Below are 25,691 nucleotides of genomic sequence, written 5' to 3' on the forward strand. Positions count from 1 at the left end.
GTGGATGAAGCTAAAATCTCTCTGAGTGGCTGACGGCGGTAGACCTTTAAACTCCAGTCATTTTTATCTTCTAAAAATAGTGTTTTGCTGTTTTTTTTTTAGTCATCTGACCCTGATACCTTTCCTTATAATTTTCCTTGTTATAAATGTGTTGTATAGGATTTGAAGAAAGTCATGAAGATTGGACGTGCCTCATGAATGCCCACATGCACTTTCCATCCCACATCTGAAGATCTTGACAGTTCAATACTTTTTTCAGGTATGCAGCTGTTTACTGTATTTCATTCATCTTCTGTACCGCTTATCCCGTACAGGGTGGCGGGAGGCGACCTATCCCAGGAGACTTTGGGCATGAGGCAGGGTACGCCCTGGACGGGTGCCAATCCATTATTATCCTAATTAGTCTAACTGTCGGAGTCCGGAGGAAACATATTAAGCATGGGGCAAACTCCACGCTCACAACCCCGAGGTAGGAATCGAACCCTGACCCTGAAGGTGAGAGGCGGCAGTGCTACCCACTGAGCCACCGTGCCGCCTCCTACAGTAGCCTGTTTTATCAAAGTAATGTGAGCGAACAAAGTTTTGGCTTAAACCAAGACAGATAACACTAGCTATAGTACATTTCATAGCAAATTATTCTTACTGGATGATCCTTCCATCAGAAATATCTGATTGTCAGAAACATTATAGACATTGGGACACCGCTGATATTGGGTTGCCTTTGAAAGTTGAAAAAACTCTGATAAAATGATATCAGTCCAATATTGCAATAGGATGTGATTTTGGAATGGGATGATTACTTCAACACGACTTTGCAAGTGTGCCTTTGAAAGATTTACCAACACAGTTTATTACAAAAAACATCCTTATAGCGCTTATGTTAGTTTTTATATTCTTCTTTCATTGAGTAAGTTGATTCCATAACTTCTTCCTCCAGATCTTAATCTGACTGAGAACCCATGGGATTCGCCAGACATTTACATTTATAACATTTGGCAGATGCCCTTTATCCAGAGTGACGTACATTTTATATCATTATACATCTGATCATTGAGCATGAGGGTTAACTGCCTTTTTCAAGAGCTCAACATTGGCAACTTGGTTGTGCTGGGGTTTGAACTTAAGACCTTCCAGTCTGCAGTTCAGTGCCTACTTACCGCTGCCCCCCTCGGACAAACAAGCCCGATCCATGAAGGGCCCACCCCATAATACACAACACCCAAAGGAACTGCCGATAACATCTCAGAGCCAGACACCACAGCATACCCCCAGACGTCTTGAACAGTCACGCCCCGAAGGGCCAGAGCTTCACAGGCAATGGGTGTAATGGTGCGGCTGATCGGTGTACATTGGTTTGTCAGCAAGCCCTTTAAAAAATAGTATTACTCATCTTAATAAAAAATAGTAAATAACTGCAATTTATCAAACCGTTAAATTGGAAAGCTGTCAAAAGTTGGACACACCTTCTAATTCAGTGATTTTTGTTTGGAGATTTAATTTTCCACATTCTAGAACAGAATTTCAAAACTAAGAAATAACAAATATGGCATTGGGTGATTATGTAACAACAACTACAGTCAGTCGTTATTTTAAGACACGGAGGTCAGATGTCCTGGAACAGTTCTTGCAAGAACAGTATTGTGTCAAGCGCATTTGTAAAACCCATAAAGCTCCATGATGAAACTGTCCCTCATGAAGACCTCGAAGTCTTCGGAGTCGAAGTGTACTGTATAGTAGACTTAAGCCCACTTACTGTAGCTGGTTGTGCATTAATACAAACATTCCTGCAGACTAAAGTTACTGTAAATATCAGGTCAAGTGATATATCTTTAATATTATCCTTATGTTGTTACCTGCTCATCAACATTGCAAAACTGCTGTGTGTTGAAAAAGTAAGCATTTCTGGGTTTAGGATGATTTTGTCTGGAATTTTTATAGACGCCAGTATGTGTGAAATAACATTACCACAATGAGCATGTCTGTTTTTGCACCCTATAGTTAATGTGTATGTAGGTGAAACTGGGTGGTGGAGTTGTGGGCGCAGTAGAGCCATAACCGAGAATCGGCTAATTATCTTGCTTAAACCATCGTAATCTGTGGTTAAACGTTGCATCGGGCTTTGGGTAGGTTGGCTTTTCCCGACAAAGGGTGTGTTTTGTGTTAAATAGCTGCCCTGATGTGTTCTCGTCGCCCTTCTGTCACGCTCCTGTGAACTGTGCTTGTGCTGGAGTCAGACAGACTAATTTCACTCAAGAGCCCGTTGGCGTTATTCAACACTTTAATTAATCCCATTAGCCTGTTAGTGCATAGCAGGAGCCTGAGGTTTAATTACTTATGATCGCTGCTTATTAGGGAGGCGAACAAGTCTTTTTTGAAGTTTTTTGAAGTTTAAAAGCATTTTGAAAAAAAAAATGAACAGGGTAATTGATACTTATTACTAAAGAATATACTTTATTATTTTAAACAATGATAAAAGCAAAAGGTCGAGGTTTGGGAAATGACTGAAACGGAGTGTGTGTAAAACTTTTGCCCACAAACACACACACACACACACACACACACATATATATATATATATATATATACACACACACATGCATACACTGTATATATAAATAAAAGCTACTATATAGCCAAACGTGACCACCACACCTAGTGTATATGTGCTTGACTTGTACAGTGGAGGAAGTGTTATTAAAATATTCTTGATGCCAGTGAGTATATTTATAACACATTATCACATTGCCCTGCCTTAAAATACTGTATAGGTAGTTCCCTTGAAGGACTGAAATAAAGTCAGCCTTATGCTGATTGTGGGTAACTGCCATCTAACTCCCACGTCCTCTCCTGCTTTGGTCTTTTCCATAAACAAATTCAGCTCTTTACTCATTAACATGTGAGCATTACTCAGTGTGTGTGTGTCTGTGTGTGTGTGTCTGGATGTTTACCTTCATGCTCCAACTAAAAGTACCCGATGTTTCATTAGCTAATTTCCTGTGCCCCGCCTTGTTGTTGACATTCATACTGACGATCTCAGGGGTGTGTTTCAGTTTCACGGTTTCCCACTGAAGAATATGTGCATGTGTGTCTGTCGGGACCGTCTGCCAAACAGGACACAGCGTAGTAGAAGACCAGACAACATACAGTAGATTGCTGTTGGTAGTGAGAGTACAATCAGGATATAACTGTTAGACCAAATCCACCTCTATGATTGGGTCCTGTTTGACCCCTAATGGTTACATTATATTAATAAACAAATGAAAAAAATCTTCTTGGATTTAGTGAGAAAGCTGCATTAGGAAGAAAATTTTAGGAAAGTTATGCTGAGAGTATTGGCTTGAACTGTAATGCACTCATACAGTTTTATATATATATAAGCCATGAATAATGGGTTACCACATGTTCCTAACTCTAAGACATTTGCCATTGCAAATACCGTCCTTCACCAAGGAAAACAAGGTGAATGTAGATGTGGGTGGAATTATTATCTTCACCTGTCTGTGTACCCGTAGGCAAAATAAAGTGAAAATGATTTTAAAGTCTTGGCTTGGACTTTTCTCGCAGTCAATAAAGCCTCGTCTTTGGTTATGTATTCAGGTCAGTCTAGATTTCGAGCTGTGATTCGAGCATTTATAATTTTTTTTAAATATATAAATTGATTATATTAAAGGTCCCATATTGTACTGTTAACCTCAGAAGGAACAAGGAACAAGCTGCAGGGAGGGGATCTTCTTATATGAGGTCACTTCAGGGGCTAAATCGGATTGGCTGATTTAAGCCCCTGCCAGTACAACCATTGAAAAAGAAGAAATAAAAGCATATTTTCTTTTTTTTTTTTTTTTTTATTTAGTTTTTTTTTTATTCTCAAACAGGAGATCCATGTAGATGTCTAAAATTTACTAAAAAGTAAACATAATAGGTCCTTTTTATACTTGAGCTGCTTCCGTGCATCAGAAGTTATTATGGAAAAGGGGAATTTTTAGTGGAGTCTAGATGTCTAACTGTCTAGAGTTAATCAGCACCCAAAAATTCATATAATCAAAACATTGTGCAGGCTTAACCTTTTACACAAATCCTGCATTGAGACTTGAAGCTGCTGGTGTTAGCCGTGATCATTAAAGTAACCAGACTATTGTGCAAGCCTAGATAATGTACAGCAACTTTCAGGAAAGTCATGCTGAGAGAATGGGCTTGATTGTAATGCACTCATACAGTTATGCATTATTAGCAATTTAACTGCCACAAACTGTAAATGTTTAAATAGCTTAATTAAGGTAATTTTAGCTAAAATAGGTTGTTTTCTGATCACAAAACTGGCAGTACAACCCCAGACGCAAGACTTGGTTTTCCTAAAGAAGGTAAAGCCAGAATTTTTGCTCTAATGTTGCTGTCTCTAATGGAGTCATAAATTACAAGTGTTCGAGTCAAACTGGGACTTGTGATGAAACTTCTCGTGAATGAAGGCATACAACCAATTGACATTTACAGATGACTTTAAGCACAGTACGATGACTATTAGCTGCAGTAAAACATTTACTTCACCTCACTCCGAACTCGCTCCAAGCCATTTACACATGTTGGGAGTCCATTTAAGGAGTTCCTAGGAGGCCAGTATTTTAGTATTATATTTTTCTGTGGATTTTCTCTCTAATTTAGTCGTATCCAATTCCTCCCTGTCACTAGGAGGGTCCACACTAAGGCTGCGTGAGCTTACAGACGCCCCTGACTGGCCATAGAGCCGTAATCAATGTGGAAGCACCAAGTGCCTACCATCCCACCCCGCTGAGAGTGCTCGGCCAATCAGCTCTCTCTAGGCCCTCAGCTGTGAGAGACTACAGCATCACCCGGAGATTGAACCAGCGATCTCTGGATGATAGGGCGAGCACTGCGCCACTTAGGGGCCGAGACCAGTGTTTTAGACATATAGCAGGCAGTCCAATCATAGCTCTCGTGTACTGAGAAAACCCGCTACCTTAAAAGTATCAAAGCAGTAGTAAAACGGGATAATAAAAAAAAAAGTGAAAGGGAGTTTTTCACTGTGTGTTCTCTTATTCTGCGCAAAAGTCCTGGTTTGACTTGAACGCCCCTCATAAGATCATGAACCCTGCACATTTTTTTTATCCAATTATCCCTTTATTTATCCATATTCTATAAGCAATCATGGTGGATTGCAGAGTCTTAGGAAATAGTCTTAGTATTAGGAATACTACTAGGTGAGAATATATTCTGGACGGGGCAAATTTAAGCAATTAGCATAGCCAAGCCACACATCGTCATGCTTTCAGAGGGGGGATGGAAGCCAGGGGAAAACCAGCGAAGTCCTTCTTTGTTGCTAGAAGTTCTCATGTATCATCTGTAAAACATGTTGAACACATCGAAGTAAAATCTAGTAATTATTTACTGATTTCAACTCCTAGCTTAAGGCCAAATTTTCTGCTGAAGTCGATCAACCAACACATGTTTGTTGTGCTTCTGCAGTTGAAGCACTTGAGCTTTCACTTTTCACTTGCGCTCACATTTTACATGCAAAAGTGTGAGTGGGACTGCTGTACTGTATGTTTAGAGGGAGGTGATGAAGGGGAGGATCGCTGGCTGTGTAGCTTCCAGATTACTGGGATTAATCTCTTACCATGCAAAGAAATCCCAGGTTAATCCATGAGCTGCTGAGAAACCAGTTTACAGTACAGATTATTATTAGCACAATGTGGACCAATGGGGAAAATGACATGTAGATGTGAAACTTCTATAATATATTGTGTAACGTACAAAAAATGTTGTAAATCTTCGTAAGTATGGTACATCTGAATTAAGTCCATGTGCACGTGAGGAACAGCGAGTGCTGATGTTACTGTAGCAAGAACAAATTTCTGCCAAAGTAGAAGACAGTATTTATCTTTTTGCAATGAAATATTAGCTGTGTGTAGGTTTTTATGCAATACACCAACGTGCCGGCCCACATAAAACACACTGATTATTATTTTACTATTTTATTAATTAATTAATCAGGTTTTTGATTAAATGTGTTGGATAAAATGATTGTAATTAAAAAACAAACAGTTTTAGTTTGTGCATTTTTTTTTCTTTTTGCAAAAACAATTCCTTTTGACAAATTATGGAGTATAAATAAACAGTTCTTGGGACAGGTTCAGCTTTTTCTCCTCTACAGGAAAGAATAGTTAATTTCTCATTCCTGTGGTTATTATTTTATTGGCCTTCAGTTTCACAAGGCTTGATTTGGAAATAAACACTTCTTATAATCCCATTCCTCCCTAACCCTGGCCTGAAAATGCAAGTTTAGTTGTGCATCTACAGCAGGGGGTCGTCCTGCTTTTTCGTTTCCCATCAGTCCAGGCTGAACCGCAGTCACAAATAAAACCCGGCACCAGAAGGAATGAAGACCTTTGGGTCTGTAGTGTGGGTCAAAACTCTCTGTGCTTTCCTCTCTGAGACTCCCACACTATAAATAAGCTCAGTGGAAGTGAAGCTGGGATATGGTGTAACAGTTAGGTATGGGAGAGGTTTGTTACGTACTAACTTCTGCATCTGGTCCCCAGACATGTTATAATAAACAAGCTGTTGTACAAAGTGATGTTGAGATTTATGTGCATGTTATGGTTTTAAATCCATAAAATGTGCTAGGTCTCGGAGTCAAGTTGTAGCGAGTGCTGAAAGTCGATAGATGGCAGCATTCTGATGCGCCTTTTTAAACGTTGATGTGCAGACGGCTTAGTGATCTAAAACCATAGCAGTTTGCAGCTGATCGCATTGAGCACGTAGTTTATTATCAAAACACATTAAATGGAAACGTCCTAACCTCTGACTCAGAAAATAAGTCCGCATATATCTTATTTTTTAATGCACTGTATTGTTAAAAAAAGAGCTAAAGATGCGAACCTGCTCCTTGTTCTCTGAGATCCACAGAAGCGGACATGCCAGTGTATACCCTTGACAACCACACTTTATTTTTCACCTGTCAGCTAATGCAGTTAGCCTCGTGTGAGTAAAAAGCTAGTTCACTGAAGGTCAAAGGACGCAGGGCATGAAGGAAATAAATGAACGCCCTCATGCCTTTTATTTAAAAACCAACAAGATGGAAAAACTTGACCCTGCGGTACACTGTAAAATTATGCCAACAGAGAAACCCATTATCTGTAGGGTCGCTCTGTTTACACAACAAATGGAAATGACATCATATCTGAAGTGCTTTGTATGGGAACTGTCTATTGTGTGTTTCTGTGTGTGGCCTCGCTGTCTGAGGCTTTGTGGTAGTCATACTCGGACCTGGTTTTAATAATAGCCCACGGTATCATGGGAAAGCGTCTTCCGTTCTATGTCTCTGCTGTTCTGGGTTTTTCTGGGCTGTTCCGCAGAGGTCGGCTCTTTAGCCCCGTTTCCTCTACATGACCAAATTAACACTGGCTAGAACGACCCATTTAGAACGGACCTGAAAGCAACCCGTGGAACAGCTCTATAGCCTACTTATTCTACCCTACTTACCCCAGTGCGCATACACACACACACACACACACACACACACTATATATATATATATATATATATATATATATATATATATATATATATATATATATAAGCACACACATATACAGCATACAGAAGTGTATAAATTATGGATTTTCAGGCCTTTATAATTTGTTTATGAAAAACCAATGGTCTTTGTTTCAGTGTAGCTACGATTGTATATAGTGGTTTTGTTGTCCAACAGTGTCCGGGGTTGTTACTGCGTGTGTGACGCGCCATTCGCTGTAACTATAGCATGCTACATGGGCTGTTCAAGTCAAACCTGGACTTGTGATAATTTTTTATCCTTTGTGAATGAAGGTGTAAAACCGAGTGACATCTACAGAAGACTTTAAGCACAATACGATGATGAGATTCTTAGCTACTTTTTAAAGAAGGCTGCATGTCCGTGAATGAGGGGGTCGCTCAGAGCCCACTGCAGTCATTCCCATGAACATTCAACACCTGATCCTTGACTTTCAATGGGAAACTTGTCACCAACTTGTGAAAGAGACACATTTGTCTGTGGGAACTGTCCACAAGATGTTTTCACCCACACCGCTTGCACATTACAGGAACTCGTCTGGGAGTTAGTGCCACATCCCCCGTACAGTCCTGACCTCGCTCCAAGTCATTTTCACATATTTGAGACATTAAATGAGTTCCTGGGACGGCGGCTTTTCAGACATGACGCAAGCAGTCCGATCATGGCACTGGTGTACTGAGAAAACTTTCAAAGCTAGTGAAACACTGGGATAAGTGCATTAATGTAGCAGGGGATTATATATGGAAATAAAGGTTTTTACTCTCATAACTGTGTTTTTTTATACACTGCACAGAAGTCCTGGTTTTATATGGACATCACTTGTGCTTGTTTAAATCCATTAAAACCATGGAGGAATTTTCATGTGAATTGATTAGCAGGAATACATCATCCTCGTCGTCTTGTTAGCTGCTACAGCAAATAACCGGGTCCACATATTTAATTTGGCAGGATTTTTATTTTAGATACGCAATTCTGAAATAACACTTTGGACTTAGGACAGGTACTGAGAGTGTGCTAAGTTTCGCAACACCCAGTGACTGGTGTTGGGTCCCTGATCCGTAATTGAACTTAGCGATAAAAGTGATGAATGCTAACCACTAGTCCACCAGGGACCTAACTGTTATAGCACATAAAATGCTAGACGGACTCAAATAATTTTACTTGTGATGCTGGGACAAAATATTTTGTTTTGTTAGGCTGTATTACAGTATTTGCACTTTAATAGCTTATAATCTGCCAATATGATCTCGCTATACATTACCTATACACAGTAGCTTGAATCATGGGTAGTCTGACAATTCATTTTGATCTTATTTTTGGGTGTTGCGTTATCCTTTGTTTAATTGCTGCAGTAGCATCGATGTTTACTGTCTGATTTGTTTTCCAACAGCCGTATTTTGTACAGAATTTTAAGTACAAAAACGACTAAAAGTACCAATAAATATACATATTAAAATTGTTATGTTTTTTATAGTTTAAATGTGTAGGGCACAGCCTGGATGGTATTCCACTCATTCATATATCCGAGCATACAGTATGGAAAACTTGCAAACTTAGAACTCATCTACTTCTGCATACTCCAGTTTAGCAGGTGTTTAAGACTATTTAACAGTTATAAGTTTAATAAACAAAGTGTGAATCTATTCTAAATCTAAATCGATTCAGTTGATCAAACTGACCAATTAGAGATCCATTAATTTGCATCATTGATTTAGATGCACAGCTTGTTAGTTACCAGATTTTAGATTGGTCGCTTAGTTTTCTGGGCAACTAAATAATACATAGATAATACAATATAATACTAGTAAATTTACCTACTACATAACATCAGATAGCTACTGCTCCAGCTGTATAATTAGCATTAGCTTACCTTAATATCGATGTTATATGATCAACATAGTGAGTTGCTGACAGACAAAACATGGTATTGGTAGTAAAAAATGTCTCATCCAAGTGAAAAAGTGAATTTTTAGATAGGATCATATAATTTATACAACTATAACCATTTTCATAATACCTAATGCTTCTTATCTCCTGATCCATGCGTAATTTTTTGTAAATATGCATAAACATTTATATTTTTATCAGATAAAAAGAAACCCATTTTCTAAGTACAATTTCATCCATAGTGTCTGTAGCATTTTTGAATTTAAATCTTTCAATGCTCTTCAATGTTATTCAGATAAAACTCGACCAATTTAGATTTCACGTGAAAAGCCATAAGCTTGAAAAAGTGAATTATTCTAAAAATGCAAAACTGTGAAGAAAATGCGGCATGATTTTATTATCTTGTTCATTATCAGCTTATTACGTTTTATGGCCAAATTACATAATGTGTGTCTAATTTGGAGCATTTAAACAAAACCACTGTTGTTATTAATTTGCGTAAAGAATCATTAATTTTTACACAGAATGCTCTCATTTAAGCAATACTTGCAGGTCATATGCTTCTAGAAGCATACAATTTTAGTATCAATACTCATGAAACAATATAAATAAATAGCGTTTTAAATTATAATTGTTTGAAGTCAGTCAGTATAATGCAGAAAAAAAAGCCTATACTGTATAAAGGTATATAAAATCATCTTTCCAAAACTTTTAGTGAAGCAAGATTGGTCACTTCCATGTTGCATAAACTTCAGAAGTAGCACACACATTTTCTGTGTTATATGTACTGTATAACATAAAAAAAAAAAAAAAAAAATAAGCACCAATACTGTGTTTTGGCCGTGAGCAAAACCTTTTGCACCGTCTCTACAATGACTCTGACTCAAAGTTTTGGTGTGTGTGTGTGTGTGTGTGTGTGTGTGTGTGTGTGTGTTTACATAAATCCCTATGACGTTCTTGTCATACCCAGGATTTTACAACCCATTGGACAGAGAATAATACGGTGATTACACAGGAGAGGAGTGTGTCTGTGAGTAAAGGTGCATGACACATTCCAGACCTGTGTGTCATTTCCTTGTTGCGGCTGGTTTCGGCTGAGCACAGTTCATATTTCACACACGCTCTCACAGAACGCACATACACTCAAATCTCAGAAGCATCTGTCTTCTAATGAGAGACTGGAAAACCTGTGCTGAGGAAGCAGAGTGAAAACTAGAGAGAAATAAAACGAACAAAAAAAAAAAACAGGAAGGATGAGGCCTTCTTTCACAGCTGGGCTGCGCTATATAGAACACGTGCAGGGGAGAAATAGCATTTCCTGAGGGAGGAGAGAGGATGGAGAGAGCGGTGAGAGAGAAAGAGAGCAACGAGAAAGAGGAAGGGAGAGAGGAAAGTGTGTGAAGCTGGCCCAAGCAGTCGAAGATGGAAGTGTGTTCGGTGTGGCGGATTAGACGAAAGAACTGAAGAGACTTTTTTTTATTTTACCTTAAGTTGGCAATGGAAGCAAAGTGGGGTATGTACCATGAGGAGAAACTTTGTGTGTTAAAGTTGTGTGTTAGAATTTTCAAAAATCTAAACCTAACGTTATATTTTATTAAAATGATTAAAGGGGCATAGAAGTAAAAAGTAGATTCTTTATAACATCTGTATGTAATGTAAAACGCACACTCAGGTTTGTGCCCTATGCAAGACAACGTTTATTACATAGTCACTGTCAGTGATGTTTATTTATAGATACAGTTTTTGTATAATTATTTCAAAGTTATATAAATAATATACCATATAAATGGTTTCAAAATTAGGCAACACAGAAAGGTATTAAGCAGTAAACACACACAAAAACATATACGTTTATTGTTAAGTAAAACTAGAAACTGTTACTCTAGACCTTACTTACTATCATGACTTTTCTTTCCTATTGGTTTCAGTGTTTGTACTAAATGATACGATTCATCTAATAAATACACTGAAACCCAGTCATGAATTCATCGATTTATCTACGCTCATTGATAGATGATTTATCGCTGTTAATCATGAAAAACTAATCTTCATTGCTTGAAGGTGAACAATTTAACACGGTATGAATAAGCTAACAGTGACGTCTAGCCCAGCTTATTTTCTGTCACGTCCTATGTCGTGTACTGTTTAGGATTAAAGAGCTAGCAAATGTTCTAGTTTTGTTCAGACAGGTTTTTATTCCTGTTCGAGAATTTAATGGTAGACAGTCCCCGTTATTATGAGGTGCATTTAAGTCAAACTACTTTTGTAACAAAATACTTTTATTTCTCTATATATTCCCCTGCTACACTAATGCACTGGCAGAAAGTTTTCTCAGTACTGTACGCTGGAGCCATTATCGGACTTCCTGGTTCATTTCTGAAAAACTGGCCTCCCAGGAACTCCTTTCCTGGCCCAAACAGGTAGAAATTAAGAGTGTTTTAGTGTAGCAGGGGATTATTTAGAGAAATAAAGGTAGTTTTTTACAGCTGTTATTCAGCAAGATTGAAAGTCCCGGTTTGACTCGAACACACGTCATATATGTATTTTAAAACATTGTGTGATTGTTTATGTGATGAAATTTTAACATTCATAGACGCAGTCTAAAACAACAGCTCTTTGTGACCGATTAAGTTAAAGCGCTACCCTACGATATCTGACACTGGAAACTTCTCAGGCTTTTGTCTGATTGTTTGTGGTTTGTCTGATTTGCTACAAAGGAAAGAAAAACCAGACGGGTGAGGGAAAGAATGTTTATATCTGTTATTATGTAAGGGAAGTTCGCTGATGTACTGTATGAAGTATGACATGTCGCACTTTAGAAAATGGAGAATTGTTAATTGAGAACTGGGAAGACTGTATTATGTGTATTGCTGTGGTGTCAGAGAAATAAAACTTGTCCATTTTGGAACCTGCTGTTGATGGAATATTATCTTCTTTGGGGTTGTGACAATAACTCTGCTTTGCGTTGGGCTGCATAATACCACGCCGGTATTAATTAGTTAAGCAATGTTACACAGCAAGAGTGCGGTTATATCATAAATATCAGCATGGTCCTAATTTCGCTGTAGGACATACAAGCTTGGCACACGTTTTACGCTGGATGCCCTTCCTGATGCACCCCTTCCATTTTACCCGTGCTTGGGACCAGAACTGCATCCAGTGGCTGGTCCGCTTACTTGAAGGATTATTACTAATACGGTGTTTGACCCCCTTTCGCCTTCAGAACTGCCTTAATTCTATGTGGCATTGATTCAACAAGGTGCTGAAAGCATTTTTTTTTTAATGTTGGCCCATATTAATAGGATAGCATCTTGCAGTTGATGGAGATTTGTGGGATGCACATCAAGCAAATTTAGATGCTCAGGTAGGCCGTGGCATTTAAACGATGCCCAATTGGCACTAAGGGGCCTAAAGTGTGCCAAAAAAACATCCCCCACACCATCACACCACCAGCACCAGCCTGCACAGTGGTAACAAGGCATGATGGATCCATGTTCTCATTCTGTTTACGCCAAATTCTGACTCTACTATTTGAATGTCTCAACAGAAATCGAGACTTATCAGACCAGGCAACATTTTTTCAGTCTTCAACTGTCCAATTTTGGTGAGCTTGTGCAAATTGTAGCCTCTTTTTCCTATTTGTAGTGGAGATGAGTGTTACCCGGTGGGGTCTTCTGCTGTTGTAGCCCATCCGCCTTAAGGTTGTGCGTGTTGTGGCTTAACAAATGCTTTGTTGCATACCTCGGTTGTAACGAGTGGTTAAGTTGCTCTTCTATCAGCTTGAATCCGTCGGCCCATTCTCCTCTGACCTCTAGCATTAACAAGGCATTTTCGCCCACAGGACTGCCGCATGCTGAATGTTTTTCCATTTTTTTCATTCTTTGTAAACCCTAGAAATGGTTGTGCGTGAAAATCCCAGTAACTGAGCAGATTGTGAAATACTCAGACCGGCCCGTCTGGCACCAACAACCATGTCACGCTCAAAATTGCTTAAATCACCTTTCTTTCCCATTCTGACATTCAGTTTGGAGTTCAGGAGATTGTCTTGACCAGGACCACTCCCCTAAATGCATTGAAGCAACCATGTGATTGGTTGATTAGATAATTGCATTAATGAGAAATTGAACAGGTGTTCCTAATAATCCTTTAGGTGAGTGTATATAAAAAACTGAAATTCTGCTTGGGTGGCGTAGCAGTAGCTGGTGTAGTGGGCATCCCTCACCATGTAACAGAAGGCATCATTACCTTTTCTGTCATCCTATTAGGTAATAATATGTATCGCCGTCTGATCCGCAGCCAATTTCGGCGCATTTTTTACACCAGATGCCCTTTCTGAAACAACCCTCCAAAATTTTATAACCGGGCTTGGGATCTCTAGTAGGTCTATAAACAAGAAATTAATATTGAGTAAGTGAATATTTTTTCGCTCTGCTATTGGAAATAAAAGCCACTAAGCCAAGCTTCGGCTATCTGTCTGGGTTTGATGATCTTCAATATAAAAATTATCCTTAATTGCCTTGTCAGCTGATGATGCCACTGACAATACAGTAGCAGGCGCTTACATCGATACACACACTGAAACATCTCAATGCATTTATAGTGAAACTAAGTAGTCATAAATCACTGCTTGTCCAAGCAGATCAATGGACTAACACCTACAGTAGATAAGTGTTGTATAATTTCCAATAACCACATACTGAGTGTTTATTTCACATGTTTTGAAAAAAAAAACTTTTGGGGAAAGAAAAGAGTTTTCTCATGCACATTATACAACTGTAACTTTGGTAAAATGTTCCTTGATGGTGAATGAGCTGTGTGTGCGTATATGTTAAACAGTGCCCTCCTTTACTTGCCCTGTTACGTAGCTGTATCTGTGTATGCGTGTGTGTGGGCATGAATGGGCGTACAAATCTATATTTATAGCTAGCAGCAGGACTGTGTATGTACTGTATTACTTCATAAAGGCAGATTTAGTGTTAGATCTGTGCATGTCTCAGTGCGTCACTGTGAGCTGTTTTGCCTTCCTACACCATCCTGTTTACACTGAGCGTTCCTGCCAGTCCAGTCACAGCACCTACTCGCTGTGAGGGTGTGTATGTGTGTATGCATGTGTGTGAGCAGCTAGAGTCACTAAGACTCACTGTACTATGTTTTTTTTCCCTGTGGAGTTACATGACCAGAGAGTTAAAGTGGAGACATTGCTGATCTGAGCATCAGAGCAGGGGCTGTACAGCAAATCATTTTTTTTTTTTAAATTGTAGCCATGATCCTAGTATATTTAATCAATATTCTTCAATCTTATGGTTTTGACTGGCTGTTAATACAGACTGTAAGGGTGCATTAGCTATCTATCTAAAATAATTACAATTAACTTGGAGGGTTTCCTCCGTGTACTCTGGTTTCCTTCCATAGTCCAAAAACATGCAGATTAGACCAATCTGGATTTCCAACCTGCCCGTGATGTGATAATAAGTGTGCCTGGTTGCCCTGCGATGGATTTGCAGACCGTATGGCATGTGTCCCGCCTTGTGCACTGTGTTTCCTGGGATAGTCTGCAGCCACTCGCGACATTAGGGCCCAAGCATTATGACATCAGCATTATGTCATCATAGTGTATGAAGGGCCCTCTTGTTCTAAGAATTTTTTTCCCAATAACTAGAGATTTTAAGGGTCTTGACATGCTGAAAAAGTCAATAAAATCAGCAGACAGGTTGGAATCTGCTGTCATTAGGATGCCTGAGAGTCTGGGCTCCGGGCGTGGCATAGGGCCCCTACACGAGATTTTACTCCTTAGTTCATACACATTTGCACATATGCACACAAAACCTGGTACATTTGCATTGCATGTCATGGCCTCTACTTAACAGGAAGTTTTTTTATTTTGGGTCTTTTTATTTTTTATATAATTCTCCTAGGGGATTTATATGATTTCCAACAAAACAAGGCCTGTTTTGTTGGAAATCATATAAATCCCCTAGGAGAAGTATATAAAAAATATGTGATCTCAATACTGTACATTGAGAATGCAAAATAATGGGGGGATTTTTGAAATCTCTAATGGATCAGTCATGACGATGCCTTAAACTTATGCCAAAAAGTGGTTAATAACTTTCTGTGTGACATTATATTAAGTGATGTCACATTAAGCAACACCCTAGTGTGATCTGGGCCTTTTGGAGGTCTAAACCTAGAAGTCCCTCTTCTTATAAAATTATGTCATAATGGTCTTAGTAAGTATGTCCCTCTTAAATGCATGTGCTCAGTTGCCCTTCTTGTAGTGCCCGGTTGGCGATGGCACGGGGTGCATGGGCCCGCTTATTGTTGCTTGCAACAATATTTTCTTTTTATTTTTTTTATTTGCTCTGTGAGTGTGAGCAAATAATCTGGAAAAATATTTTTATAAAAATATACAAATATATTTGTGTGTGTGTGTGTGTTTGTTTGAGAGAAAGAGAGAGAGAGAGAGAGAGAGAGAGAGAAATTAATTATTCCCCCATAACTTGTAAATTGAATAAACTACTAACTTATTTAATATTATTAGCTACTTGTTAAACTCCAAGTTGATCAGTGTGTATAAGACCATGTTACATGACTGTTAATGATTTCATTAATAATCATTTTTGGTTGGTAAGTGGTTAGTAATATAACTCAGTGGCAAAGATTTTCTCAATTTCTTCTCATGCATAGCATAATTTTGCTGACTTACTTGTTCATTGGCTTAAAATCCAGACGTCTGGATTTTTTTTTGGATTTAATGACTAATCTGATTAAACATATATCAGTATGGTAGAATACATGACCAGTTGGATAATACAGTAATGGCCAAAATCGGATAATTACTGGATTATGCAAATATATGTACAGTACTGTCATCATAATAAGCTTATGAAAAGAGCTAGACCAAATCTGCTATATAAATCACTATTGTAGTTGATGCATCTACAGTTTGATGCATGTGCACAGTACGCTGTCAAAACATTCAGTTTGTAATCTGGTAAATAACTGCACCTAACTTCACTTCATTTTGATTTACCTTAAGTTTAGAAAGTTTAACTTCAGGAAAATACCTAAGTACTGCCAATGTATCATTAAATTCGGTCTTTTCAGTTTTGCATGATGCTGTGACAAGGTCTGTCTGGACAGACATAGTACAGGCAAACGATTTTAGTTAAAAAAAATAAAATAAAAAAAGTTCTTCCCATGCTTGTTGTGTTTCCTTTAGGTACCACGATTTCCTCCCAAGACATGCAGATTATACTAATTGGCATTCCCCAATTCATTGTATGTATGAATTTAGTATGTAGAATCATCTCATTAAAACATAAAAGTGTCCAATCTGGTCAACGCCTAAGCAAAGTAAACATGTCTTTCCTGAGGTTTGTTATAAATCTTGAGTAGGTTTTTTTTTTTTCAGTCACGGCTAACAGCAGTCAGATTGGCGCTTAAATCATTGACATTTGTAGATACTGATGCCAGTTATTACAAGAACCCTGTGACCCCACCTTTACAGATGGCAGGAGAGAAAAACAAACACTCACTAGCTGCCATGTCTTCACATTCTTACTGTTGTGGGAGAGACAGCACTTGTGTCTGCTGAACTTTCCCAGGAACACAGTCACCAACACCCACCATCTCCGTCTGTGCTGCTGACCCCTCCTGTGTGCGCTTGTTTGCTTTGATTGACAGCAGGTGATGTAATCAAAAGAAAACTTCAGCCAAGTATGGATAGTTACAGTAGCTACTACTTAGTGAAAGATAGCAGTTAGATTAGCAGTGATAACGCTAACTAGCTACACCGCCATCCAGTTCAATCTATTTAGTGTTAGCTAGCAAGATAACAAACAAAGTAACTGCTATGAAAAATGTCAAAGGGCTTATTTAGGACTTTTTAGGACTGTGCATTTAGCAGTTGTACAACAGTACTAAAGCTAATGATCCATTTTACATGTCAACATTATGAATTGGACATTTTTAAACATAATGCTAAAATGGAAATTCCACGCTTAAGTATTTAAATACTGTACGGCATATCCTGGGTAAACTATATGAATTATACTCTTGACCTCTTGTTTAAAGGGCCCATGAAATTCGACAGTTGGCTACTTAGCCGTTTATTAGACATCTGCTTGGTCTTGCATCGTTTATTCAAAACAGGGAGATAATAAAGTATCTAGGACTGATTTTACATGTGGCATTTGCATCTGCTGTCAGTTGCCACCGGCTCTCAAAAAAGGGGGCTGTTAGTCTCTTAAGGCCTATTGCTTCATCTGTCAAACACTGTATCATAGGCATGAAACTCAACCAAAGACCTCATCTCTCAATGAATTAAATCTAAAAGAATCTTCTGTCCAAGTCACCTGAGCATGCATCTTATTTAAAGTAGTAGTGACGTAAAGACTAATGAATAAAAAGCCCTAAAACAAGTAGAAACTGAATTTGGCAGCATTGTGCAAGTTTGAAACAGCACCACAGGACTGACTACAAGGGGTGTCAAAACTAATTTCATGGTTCAAATATTAAACAACTTTTCAGGAATATTTATGAAGCAAAAAAAAAAAAAATTAATTGGCTGAAAATTCCAATATTTCTACTTGTACTGTCGCTTGCCTTAATAGTGTTGATTCAGTTGTATTCATTCAAATATAAAAACACTAAGTAATTAAAATGGTATTTAAATTTTTAAAGGGGATTTTTATTAGTTCAGCCCTAAAAATCCCCACCATATGGAGATTTACAACTATGAGGAGCATTTACTGTAAGTCATGTCTGAAACGCTGGCCTCCCAGGAACTCCATTGGCGCACGTGAAAATGGCCTTGAGCAAGGTCAAGGCTGGACAGGTATGTTGCAATAACTCCCAGCCGAGGTTCTGTAATGAAAGAAGTGGTGCTGTGAATAATTCGACAGTTCCCACAGATGCATCTATTCCGCAAGTTATCAGTGATTTTCAACGATCACTTGCCGAATGTTCACGGGAACGCCTGCAGTGGCTCCGAGGCACCTCGGCTGGGGTCATCATTCACAGACTTGCAGGCTTCTTTAAAACATTTGTGCCATTTAAATGATTTACTGTGGCTAAGAGTCTCATCGCTATACCGCTTGAAGTCTTCTGTAAATGTCAGGTTTCATTACCGTTCCCAGTTTGATTTGAACGCTCCTTGTACCGTCTTTAAAATTATGTTGTTATTGAAAACTCTAACATACTGTACTGTATATCCCTGTGAGATCCTATAACCTGAACAGAATGTTGTATAGGTACTGTATAGACATAGGAAATTGCAGCCCACTGAGCCATTTCAGCATTTTTTCATTGCACAAAAACCCCTTCCCTGGTAAGTAGGGCAAATAGCTTTAATTAGCTTCAGCACTCATAGTTTTAAAATGCCTAAGCAAATTAAATCTGTATTAATATATACAATCCCACATGATTAACCCTCCCTGGGATGAGTAAAAGTGAAGCGTCACTAATGTAGCCTTATAATTAGCCCAGACAAAAGGCTCAAATTATTTTTATACTGAGGTGGGAGATGGACAGTACCAAGTAAAAGTTCATTTGTTCATTCTATTTAAGTAGCAAGTCAAATAAGTTTCTATATAAGTTGCAAGTCAAATCAAGAAGCTTTTATTGATATTTCAATTATTTACAAGTAGTACAGTACATAGTTCCCCCAGGACCATGTTGCAACATTAAACAAGACAGACCTACATGAGACTACACACATACAAGACTACTGTATGTAAAGTGCATGTGTACAAAAGAAGGTCAAAACAGAACAATAGGCACAGAAAAGAACAGTGGATTGTTCACCAGTACAGTACTGAGTTCTGTGTTTCTGAATATTCCATAAACAAAAGGTTAACTTCAGAACACTTTGGCTTGTGTCTCGAGGTTATGTAAGGTCAAAATAGGGTTTTCATTATAAAGGAGGTTTCTTCAGGGAAGTAAGGGTTAAATTCTTCCAATATTATTTTTATTTACTATACTTACTATACATTTTTATTTTTTATTTTTTTATTTTTATTTCATTTACTATCTGGGCTTGGGACTGGCACAGCATCCAATGGCTGGGGTTTGGGCCCTGGCTGGGAATGTAACCCGGGCCTTCCACATGGCAGACGAGAAACCACTGAGCCTCCAATGCCCATCAGCAACAATTTATATAACAATTATTTATTTTTTTTTGTGGTTGCATGTGCAAAAGCGTTTTTATTTGAACTTCTTTCGACATCTGTGGTTTAGCAGTGGCATTTACAGTATGATTATTCACCTTTTTTTTAACGTTATGAACAACATTGGAAAACACGTTCCTGCTTTTTTAAATAAACCATCTGTCGGACTAAAATTCTACTGAAATACACCCAGCAGAAAAACCTTTTTCACTAAAGAGAAGAAAGTAAAATTGTGTAAAAGATGCACATTTGGTTCTAGCAGCAGGGAATTTTCATGCTTCATGCAATCTTTGTTCTGAAACAAATTGAGTTCTCAAACCTTAATTTGACTAGCTAAAAAAAGTGCAGGAATGTGGTATATTTGTTTAGTAAAGTAATGTATGTCTTAGTATTAAAATAGTGGTTAAACCAGACTTTTGTCCTGATGGGCTACTTACTGTTGTTTGGCACACAACTGAAAATTGTTCTGCCAGCTAGGATGTTTTTGTCAGTAATGTAGCCACCCCTGAGGTCATTCAAATTAGACTCCTATTGAGGTTTGAATGGTTTATTGGTTTTTTTTTTCATAATGGAATTTTAATACGTTCACACAGAACACTCTGAGGCCTCTTAAAAGCACACACACACGCATGCACGCACGCACACACACACAGTGACCATGATATGCTGTCCACAGACAAATGAAGCTACTAAATTATCTAAACAAATTCTTCTCTGTGTTTGTTTCTACATAGTTTATGTGGGTGCAGTAAGCCACAGGCATGGCATTGGTCCAGTCCCTTCCAGTAACTACTGATCACCAACTTCCAGGTCTGGAGAGTCGTAGACAGCGTTCCTCTCCTGTTTCACCACCTTCTATAGGGGGCATGGGGTCTGTTAGCAGTATGATCCCCAGCCAAACTGCATACCATGGTCGCACCAACCTAGAGGCTACGGCTCAACTCCGCCGGGGTACACCAGGTTCTGGACGACTTCTTTCTGATTCTTCTCATGAAGGAATTCCATATCAATTTCAAAGTCGAACACCATCAAGCAAGAGAAAGGCCATTGCAGCTCGAGGGAAGGGTATTGTTGGGCGATCATATTCACATGAAGATTTGATCACTGACTGGAATGATAACTGGTTGGGTTCAGTCCAGAGTGGAGTAGAGATGGGTGTGGATGGGCCTCCCAAACTGGTGCCTGTTTCTGGGCAGTTAGAAAGGGTAAGGACTACTTTTAAAAGCACACTGTGTAAGAACACCAATATACTGTAGCTAGCACAATGAAATGAGCTAACAAATGAAAAATTATATTGAACAGGTATGAGTTTTAATATTTTTATTATTTGTGTTTTGCAGAACGTACAGCAGGCCATCATCCGACCAACAGCTTTCAAGCCTGTGGTGCCAAAGAGCAGACATTCTATGCAGTATCTCTCACCACGGCTAGGTGGAGGATTATCAGGGAGCCAGGGCAACCTCAGTGCACTCTCCTCAGATCAAGATACCATCAGGCCAGTAACCACAGAACGACGCAGCTCCTACAGCGGAGCTCGAAATGGTTTATTCAGTCAGTCTTTCACTATGACGGACTCGGGAAGGAACTCATTGACTAACCTGAATGCATACAATGGCCCTGTTTATAGTTTAAACCAAGCAGAAGCTAGCAAGCCTGTGCTTAGCCATGGACACTCCAATTCAGACAGTGGACGTTCATCTTCTAGTAAAAGCACAGGGTCTTTTGGAAGTCGCAGTCAACCGGGTGTATCGGACATGGGATCAGGTGGAGTCTCTCCTCCACCAATAGAGGCTTATGAGGCAATTGTGAGGGACCTGGAAGAAAAATTGAGGGAAAGAGAGTTGGAGCTGCAGCACCTCAGAGAAAATCTAGATGAAAATGAGGTGGCTATTTGTCAGGTTGGTAAATAGTTTGCCATCATGTCTAAAAAAGAAAAAAAATAGACCAAATTGGACCATTACACTGGTAATTGGCAGGCATTAAAGCTTTTCAGTTTAAAATGTTTAATTGGCAATATAACATACTTGATTTAAAAAAAGACATATATAAGATGCCACTAAAAGCACATATATTCTTTAAACTCTGAAAAACATTCCTTAACCATAAAAACCAGTATGATATAACCACAACCACTCTGAGAAATGTTACATTATCATGTTGGCAGGTGTATGAAGAAAAGCAAAAACGCAGTGAGCTAGAGATGGAAGAATTGCGACAGAGCTGCGCCACTAAAATGCAGAAGGCATCTCAGAAGGCCCAGCGGGCCCAGCAGATCCTTCAGTTCCAGATCTTCCAGCTTCAGCAGGAGAAAAAGAAGTTGCATGATGACTTTATGCAAGCCCTGCAGGAACGTGAGCGGCTTGAGGAGCGTTGTGCCTCCTTTGAAAGGGAACACACTCAAATGGGACCAAGGCTGGAGGAGACCAAGTGGGAGGTGAGATAACTGAGAACCTCTTTTCAGGCTAGGAGAGGGCAAATGCACCTCAAAGTGTACTTAAAAATAGCATAATTAAACAAGAAACAAGCGTGATAGACTAGGTCAAAACAAAGGTAAGTGACATAAGACAAGCTGCAGGCAGTAAACCAGGAGATGATCAGGGTGGTACTGTATCACACGATGGAAAAGTAAATCAAGGTGATGGATGTTATCTGAGAGTTACATCTAGCTTGAAGGATTTGTTAGAAGAAAATAGATAAGATAAGGAAGGGAGCAACATAGACTGGATAAACACAATGACAGAAGATGGGTAGTGAATTGATTTTGGACTGATATAAGATTGAGGAAATTGCATGGACACTACAATTAACTACAACAGTAGACCAGAGCCACGAACAGGACTGGGAGTCACAACAAGAGATCCAGGACAGATAGAGAGAGTAAACTGAACTAAAGTCTATTCTAGATCTCTATCTGCCTTCACTGACATCTAAACTGGGGCAGGAAAACGACAGGGAGGTGAGGCAAGGGCGGAAAAGCCGGAGCTCAGGAACTAAAACTGTAATTGTTAGCAGTCTTGGAGGTTTACTGTATAGTGAGAAATGGATGTACTTTGGGTGTACCTACTTTCTGAACGCATTTACTTTCTGGTTAGGCCTTTAATTTAACTTGTTCCAAGGTTTTCCTTACAGGGCGAAACAAAAAAAATGCTTAAAAGGTGTTAGATTGTATATGTAAAAATTCAGCAACACTACAGCAATGACCCCATAGAGGCTGCACTGAATCAAGCAACTTTGACCAACGTCTATAGAGGAACCCAATGTGGATATTTACAACAAAACATACAGTGTACTGTATAATGTTGTAATGAAATAGGCCAAGACCTATGTGTTTATTTGTGAAAAGCCAGACATCCTACCTCTCCCAGAAGATCTGGGTGCCTCCTGCATATTGATAGCGTCTCCCTGAACAGAAGCGAGCGAGCGCGAGAGCACAGACATACTGATTTGTTTTGTGCTAAGTGACCCTATAACCTATCTTAGTGGGCTGTCCTATTCCCCAGATATCATATACGATTTATGAGCATCAGAGAGCTTGGTTGGGTTGGTGCAGGAATACAAGAAGTCAGACAGAACAAGGATAAACTGCTAAAGGGCCTGTCTTCCAACTGAATAAAACAAATCAAAAGTCAAAGGGTTGCTATTTGTGAATGTAAATTACTGTTACTAATGGCAAGGAATGTGTCATTTGGCGTAGATCATACTGTACACCATTAAGATAACTTAAGCTGTTATTTGTCATACAGTACTACACGCTGGCAATTTCTTTATTTTTGTTAGTAGGCTGGAGTCAAAATGCAGGGTCAGCCATTTTATGGCACCCCTGGAGCAGACAAGGTTAAGTGCTTGCCTTGCTTAGGGGCCCAACAGTCACCCTTGTGGAGCTGGGGCTCAAACTGCTTCCGATCAATAACTCAGAGCCTTAACACATTGAGCCACCACCGCCCATGATATTGAAATTCCTATCGATCTCAAAAGCAACCTTGGCGCAAGCTAATAAATTTATATATATAACTTATATATATATATATATATATATATATATATATATATATATATATATATATATATATATAATTCATGTTAATTAAAGCCTTAAAAGGTCTTACTTTGAAAAATAGAATCCCCTGGCCCAGACATTTCAAACTATCCCTGTCCACATAGGCTCACTCTCTCATGCTATCCCTCACTACATTAAAGTTCTATGCCAGTCATCAATCTAGCACTTTTTCTTTTACACGTCTAAGAATATCCACTCATCTCTGCTCATCCCCAGGTGTGTCAGAAGACAGGTGAGATCTCTTTGCTAAAACAGCAGCTGAAGGACTTGCAAGCAGACCTATCTCAGCGAGTGGGAGAGGTTGTGACACTACGGGGGCAGATGCGGGAGGCACGGGCTGAGCTTCAGAATACCCAGAGCCAACTACAGGAGGCACACACGCATACACGCACTCGTGCCCTCGAGCTGGAAGTGTGCGAGAACGAACTGCAACGACGCAAAAGTGAGAATGAGCTCCTGCGAGAGAAAATGAGGCGTTTGGAGGAGGAGTCGATTCGACTCAGCAAGGCTTTAAATGAATATGCCGAGGTCCAGCAGGAATCAGGCTACAGAGGTGGTGCAAGTGGTGAGGAGCAAAGGCTGGCAAATGATAGCGAGGAGGTGAAAGGTCAGCGTCAGAGCTCCAGGCAGCAGGTGGAGAGACTGAAAGGTGAGCTGGCTCGCCAGAAGCAGCTGGTAGAGGATCAGGGGGCGGCGTTTGAGAACGAGCGCCACTGCTGGGAGGAGGAGAAGGACAAAGTGATCCGTTATCAGAAGCAGCTGCAGCAGAACTATGTTCAGATGTACCGGCGCAACCGTGAGCTCGAGGCAGCCCTACGCGAGCTTAGTCTCGAGTTGGAGAAACGAGAGCAGGACGACGAGAGCAGCGGCAATGAGGTCACCTTTGACGATGTTGCTGCAACCGAGATCTAATACAATACAGGCCAAATTCTACTCATTTTTTCTCATACACAGTTGCTTATTTAATCGATGCCCTGTTGACCCAGGCCATCACTTTTAATTTTATAGCAATATCAGCTTTTTTTTTTTGCTTACTGATTTAAAAAATCATTCACTTTCACTCACTTACACTAAAATGTGAAGCAGAAAGCTGTAAATAAACTCGAATGAAGTGTTGGAAAAGATCAGAGACTGTGTTACCTGTATTCTGACATGTCCCACCTTTTACATGAGAAATGGCTAGTTGTCTTTGCGTGCCAGGAGCTTGCTGAACAGACAGTCGAAATGCCAGATTGTGGAAAATACAGATATTTCCAAGAAAAGAGATTTGCCAGGACATTGGTGGAAGAGAGTTCATGACCCTCTATTGCCTTTCAAGGTCTGTTTAGTCATTTAAACGACCTCCTGACTGTCCAACAAGTGGAAAATTTGCAGTCCATCTAAATTAGGAAACCCCTTTCTGGTGGTCAGGGTCAGGCTAGAGCTGGGAAGCAATTCCAGGAACACATCCTGGATGTGTCACCAGTTCATCATATTGCACAAAACACATTAGGAAATTTCTCTACAAGGTCATTCTTTGCCTATTCCAAATTATTAGGAATTTAAGCAATAATTATAGACACATATGTCCTGAAGCCCTTGTCTATGGATCCACCTGAATTAAATGACAATGACTAGAATAATCTTTTGGTTATGCAAATCCAAAACATTGTAACCCTGTTAGTTTAACCTAATCTCACAAATAATAATTTGGGCATCTTAATTTGAACTTTAAATTGGTTATTTTTACACCAAAGAAGAATTAACATTAAAAAACAAAAAGAACATACATTATTGTAACTTCTCATATACAGAACCATGAAAAGGTTATTGAAAGTCATATAATTAACTTACAATAACCTCTTCAGGTTATTATATATAAAGAGAGAGAAAGAAAGAGAGAGAGAGGTAGGGGTCATGAATATGTCACATATAATGTGACTACATAGTGTAAGCTTAGTCATTTCAACTGTCTTAAAATGCTCTTTTTACAACACATCACACTAAATGTAAAGTTTATATGCCCCATATT

The 25,691-nt window shown here is 39.2% G+C and overlaps 1 protein-coding gene across 2 annotated transcripts; it reads left to right on the top strand.

Moving 5' to 3' along the window:
• Positions 1 to 184: 184 nt before the first annotated feature.
• Positions 185 to 24,802, top strand: lzts2b (leucine zipper, putative tumor suppressor 2b). Of its 2 annotated transcripts, none has more exons than XM_053511831.1 (5): positions 185 to 259; positions 20,358 to 20,828; positions 20,964 to 21,521; positions 21,788 to 22,057; positions 23,897 to 24,802. In XM_053511831.1, the coding sequence occupies exons 2-5, from the start codon at positions 20,385 to 20,387 to the stop codon at positions 24,590 to 24,592; spliced, it is 1,968 nt and encodes a 655-aa protein (XP_053367806.1). In that variant the 5' UTR covers positions 185 to 259; positions 20,358 to 20,384; the 3' UTR covers positions 24,593 to 24,802. The 2 variants fall into 2 exon arrangements, with proteins under 2 accessions (XP_053367806.1, XP_053367805.1); XM_053511830.1 differs by lacking the exon at positions 185 to 259 and adding an exon at positions 10,568 to 10,967.
• The last annotated feature ends 889 nt before the right edge of the window (positions 24,803 to 25,691 follow it).

The sequence above is a fragment of the Clarias gariepinus genome, chromosome 14 (assembly GCF_024256425.1).
Source record: "Clarias gariepinus isolate MV-2021 ecotype Netherlands chromosome 14, CGAR_prim_01v2, whole genome shotgun sequence".
NCBI lineage: Eukaryota > Metazoa > Chordata > Actinopteri > Siluriformes > Clariidae > Clarias > Clarias gariepinus.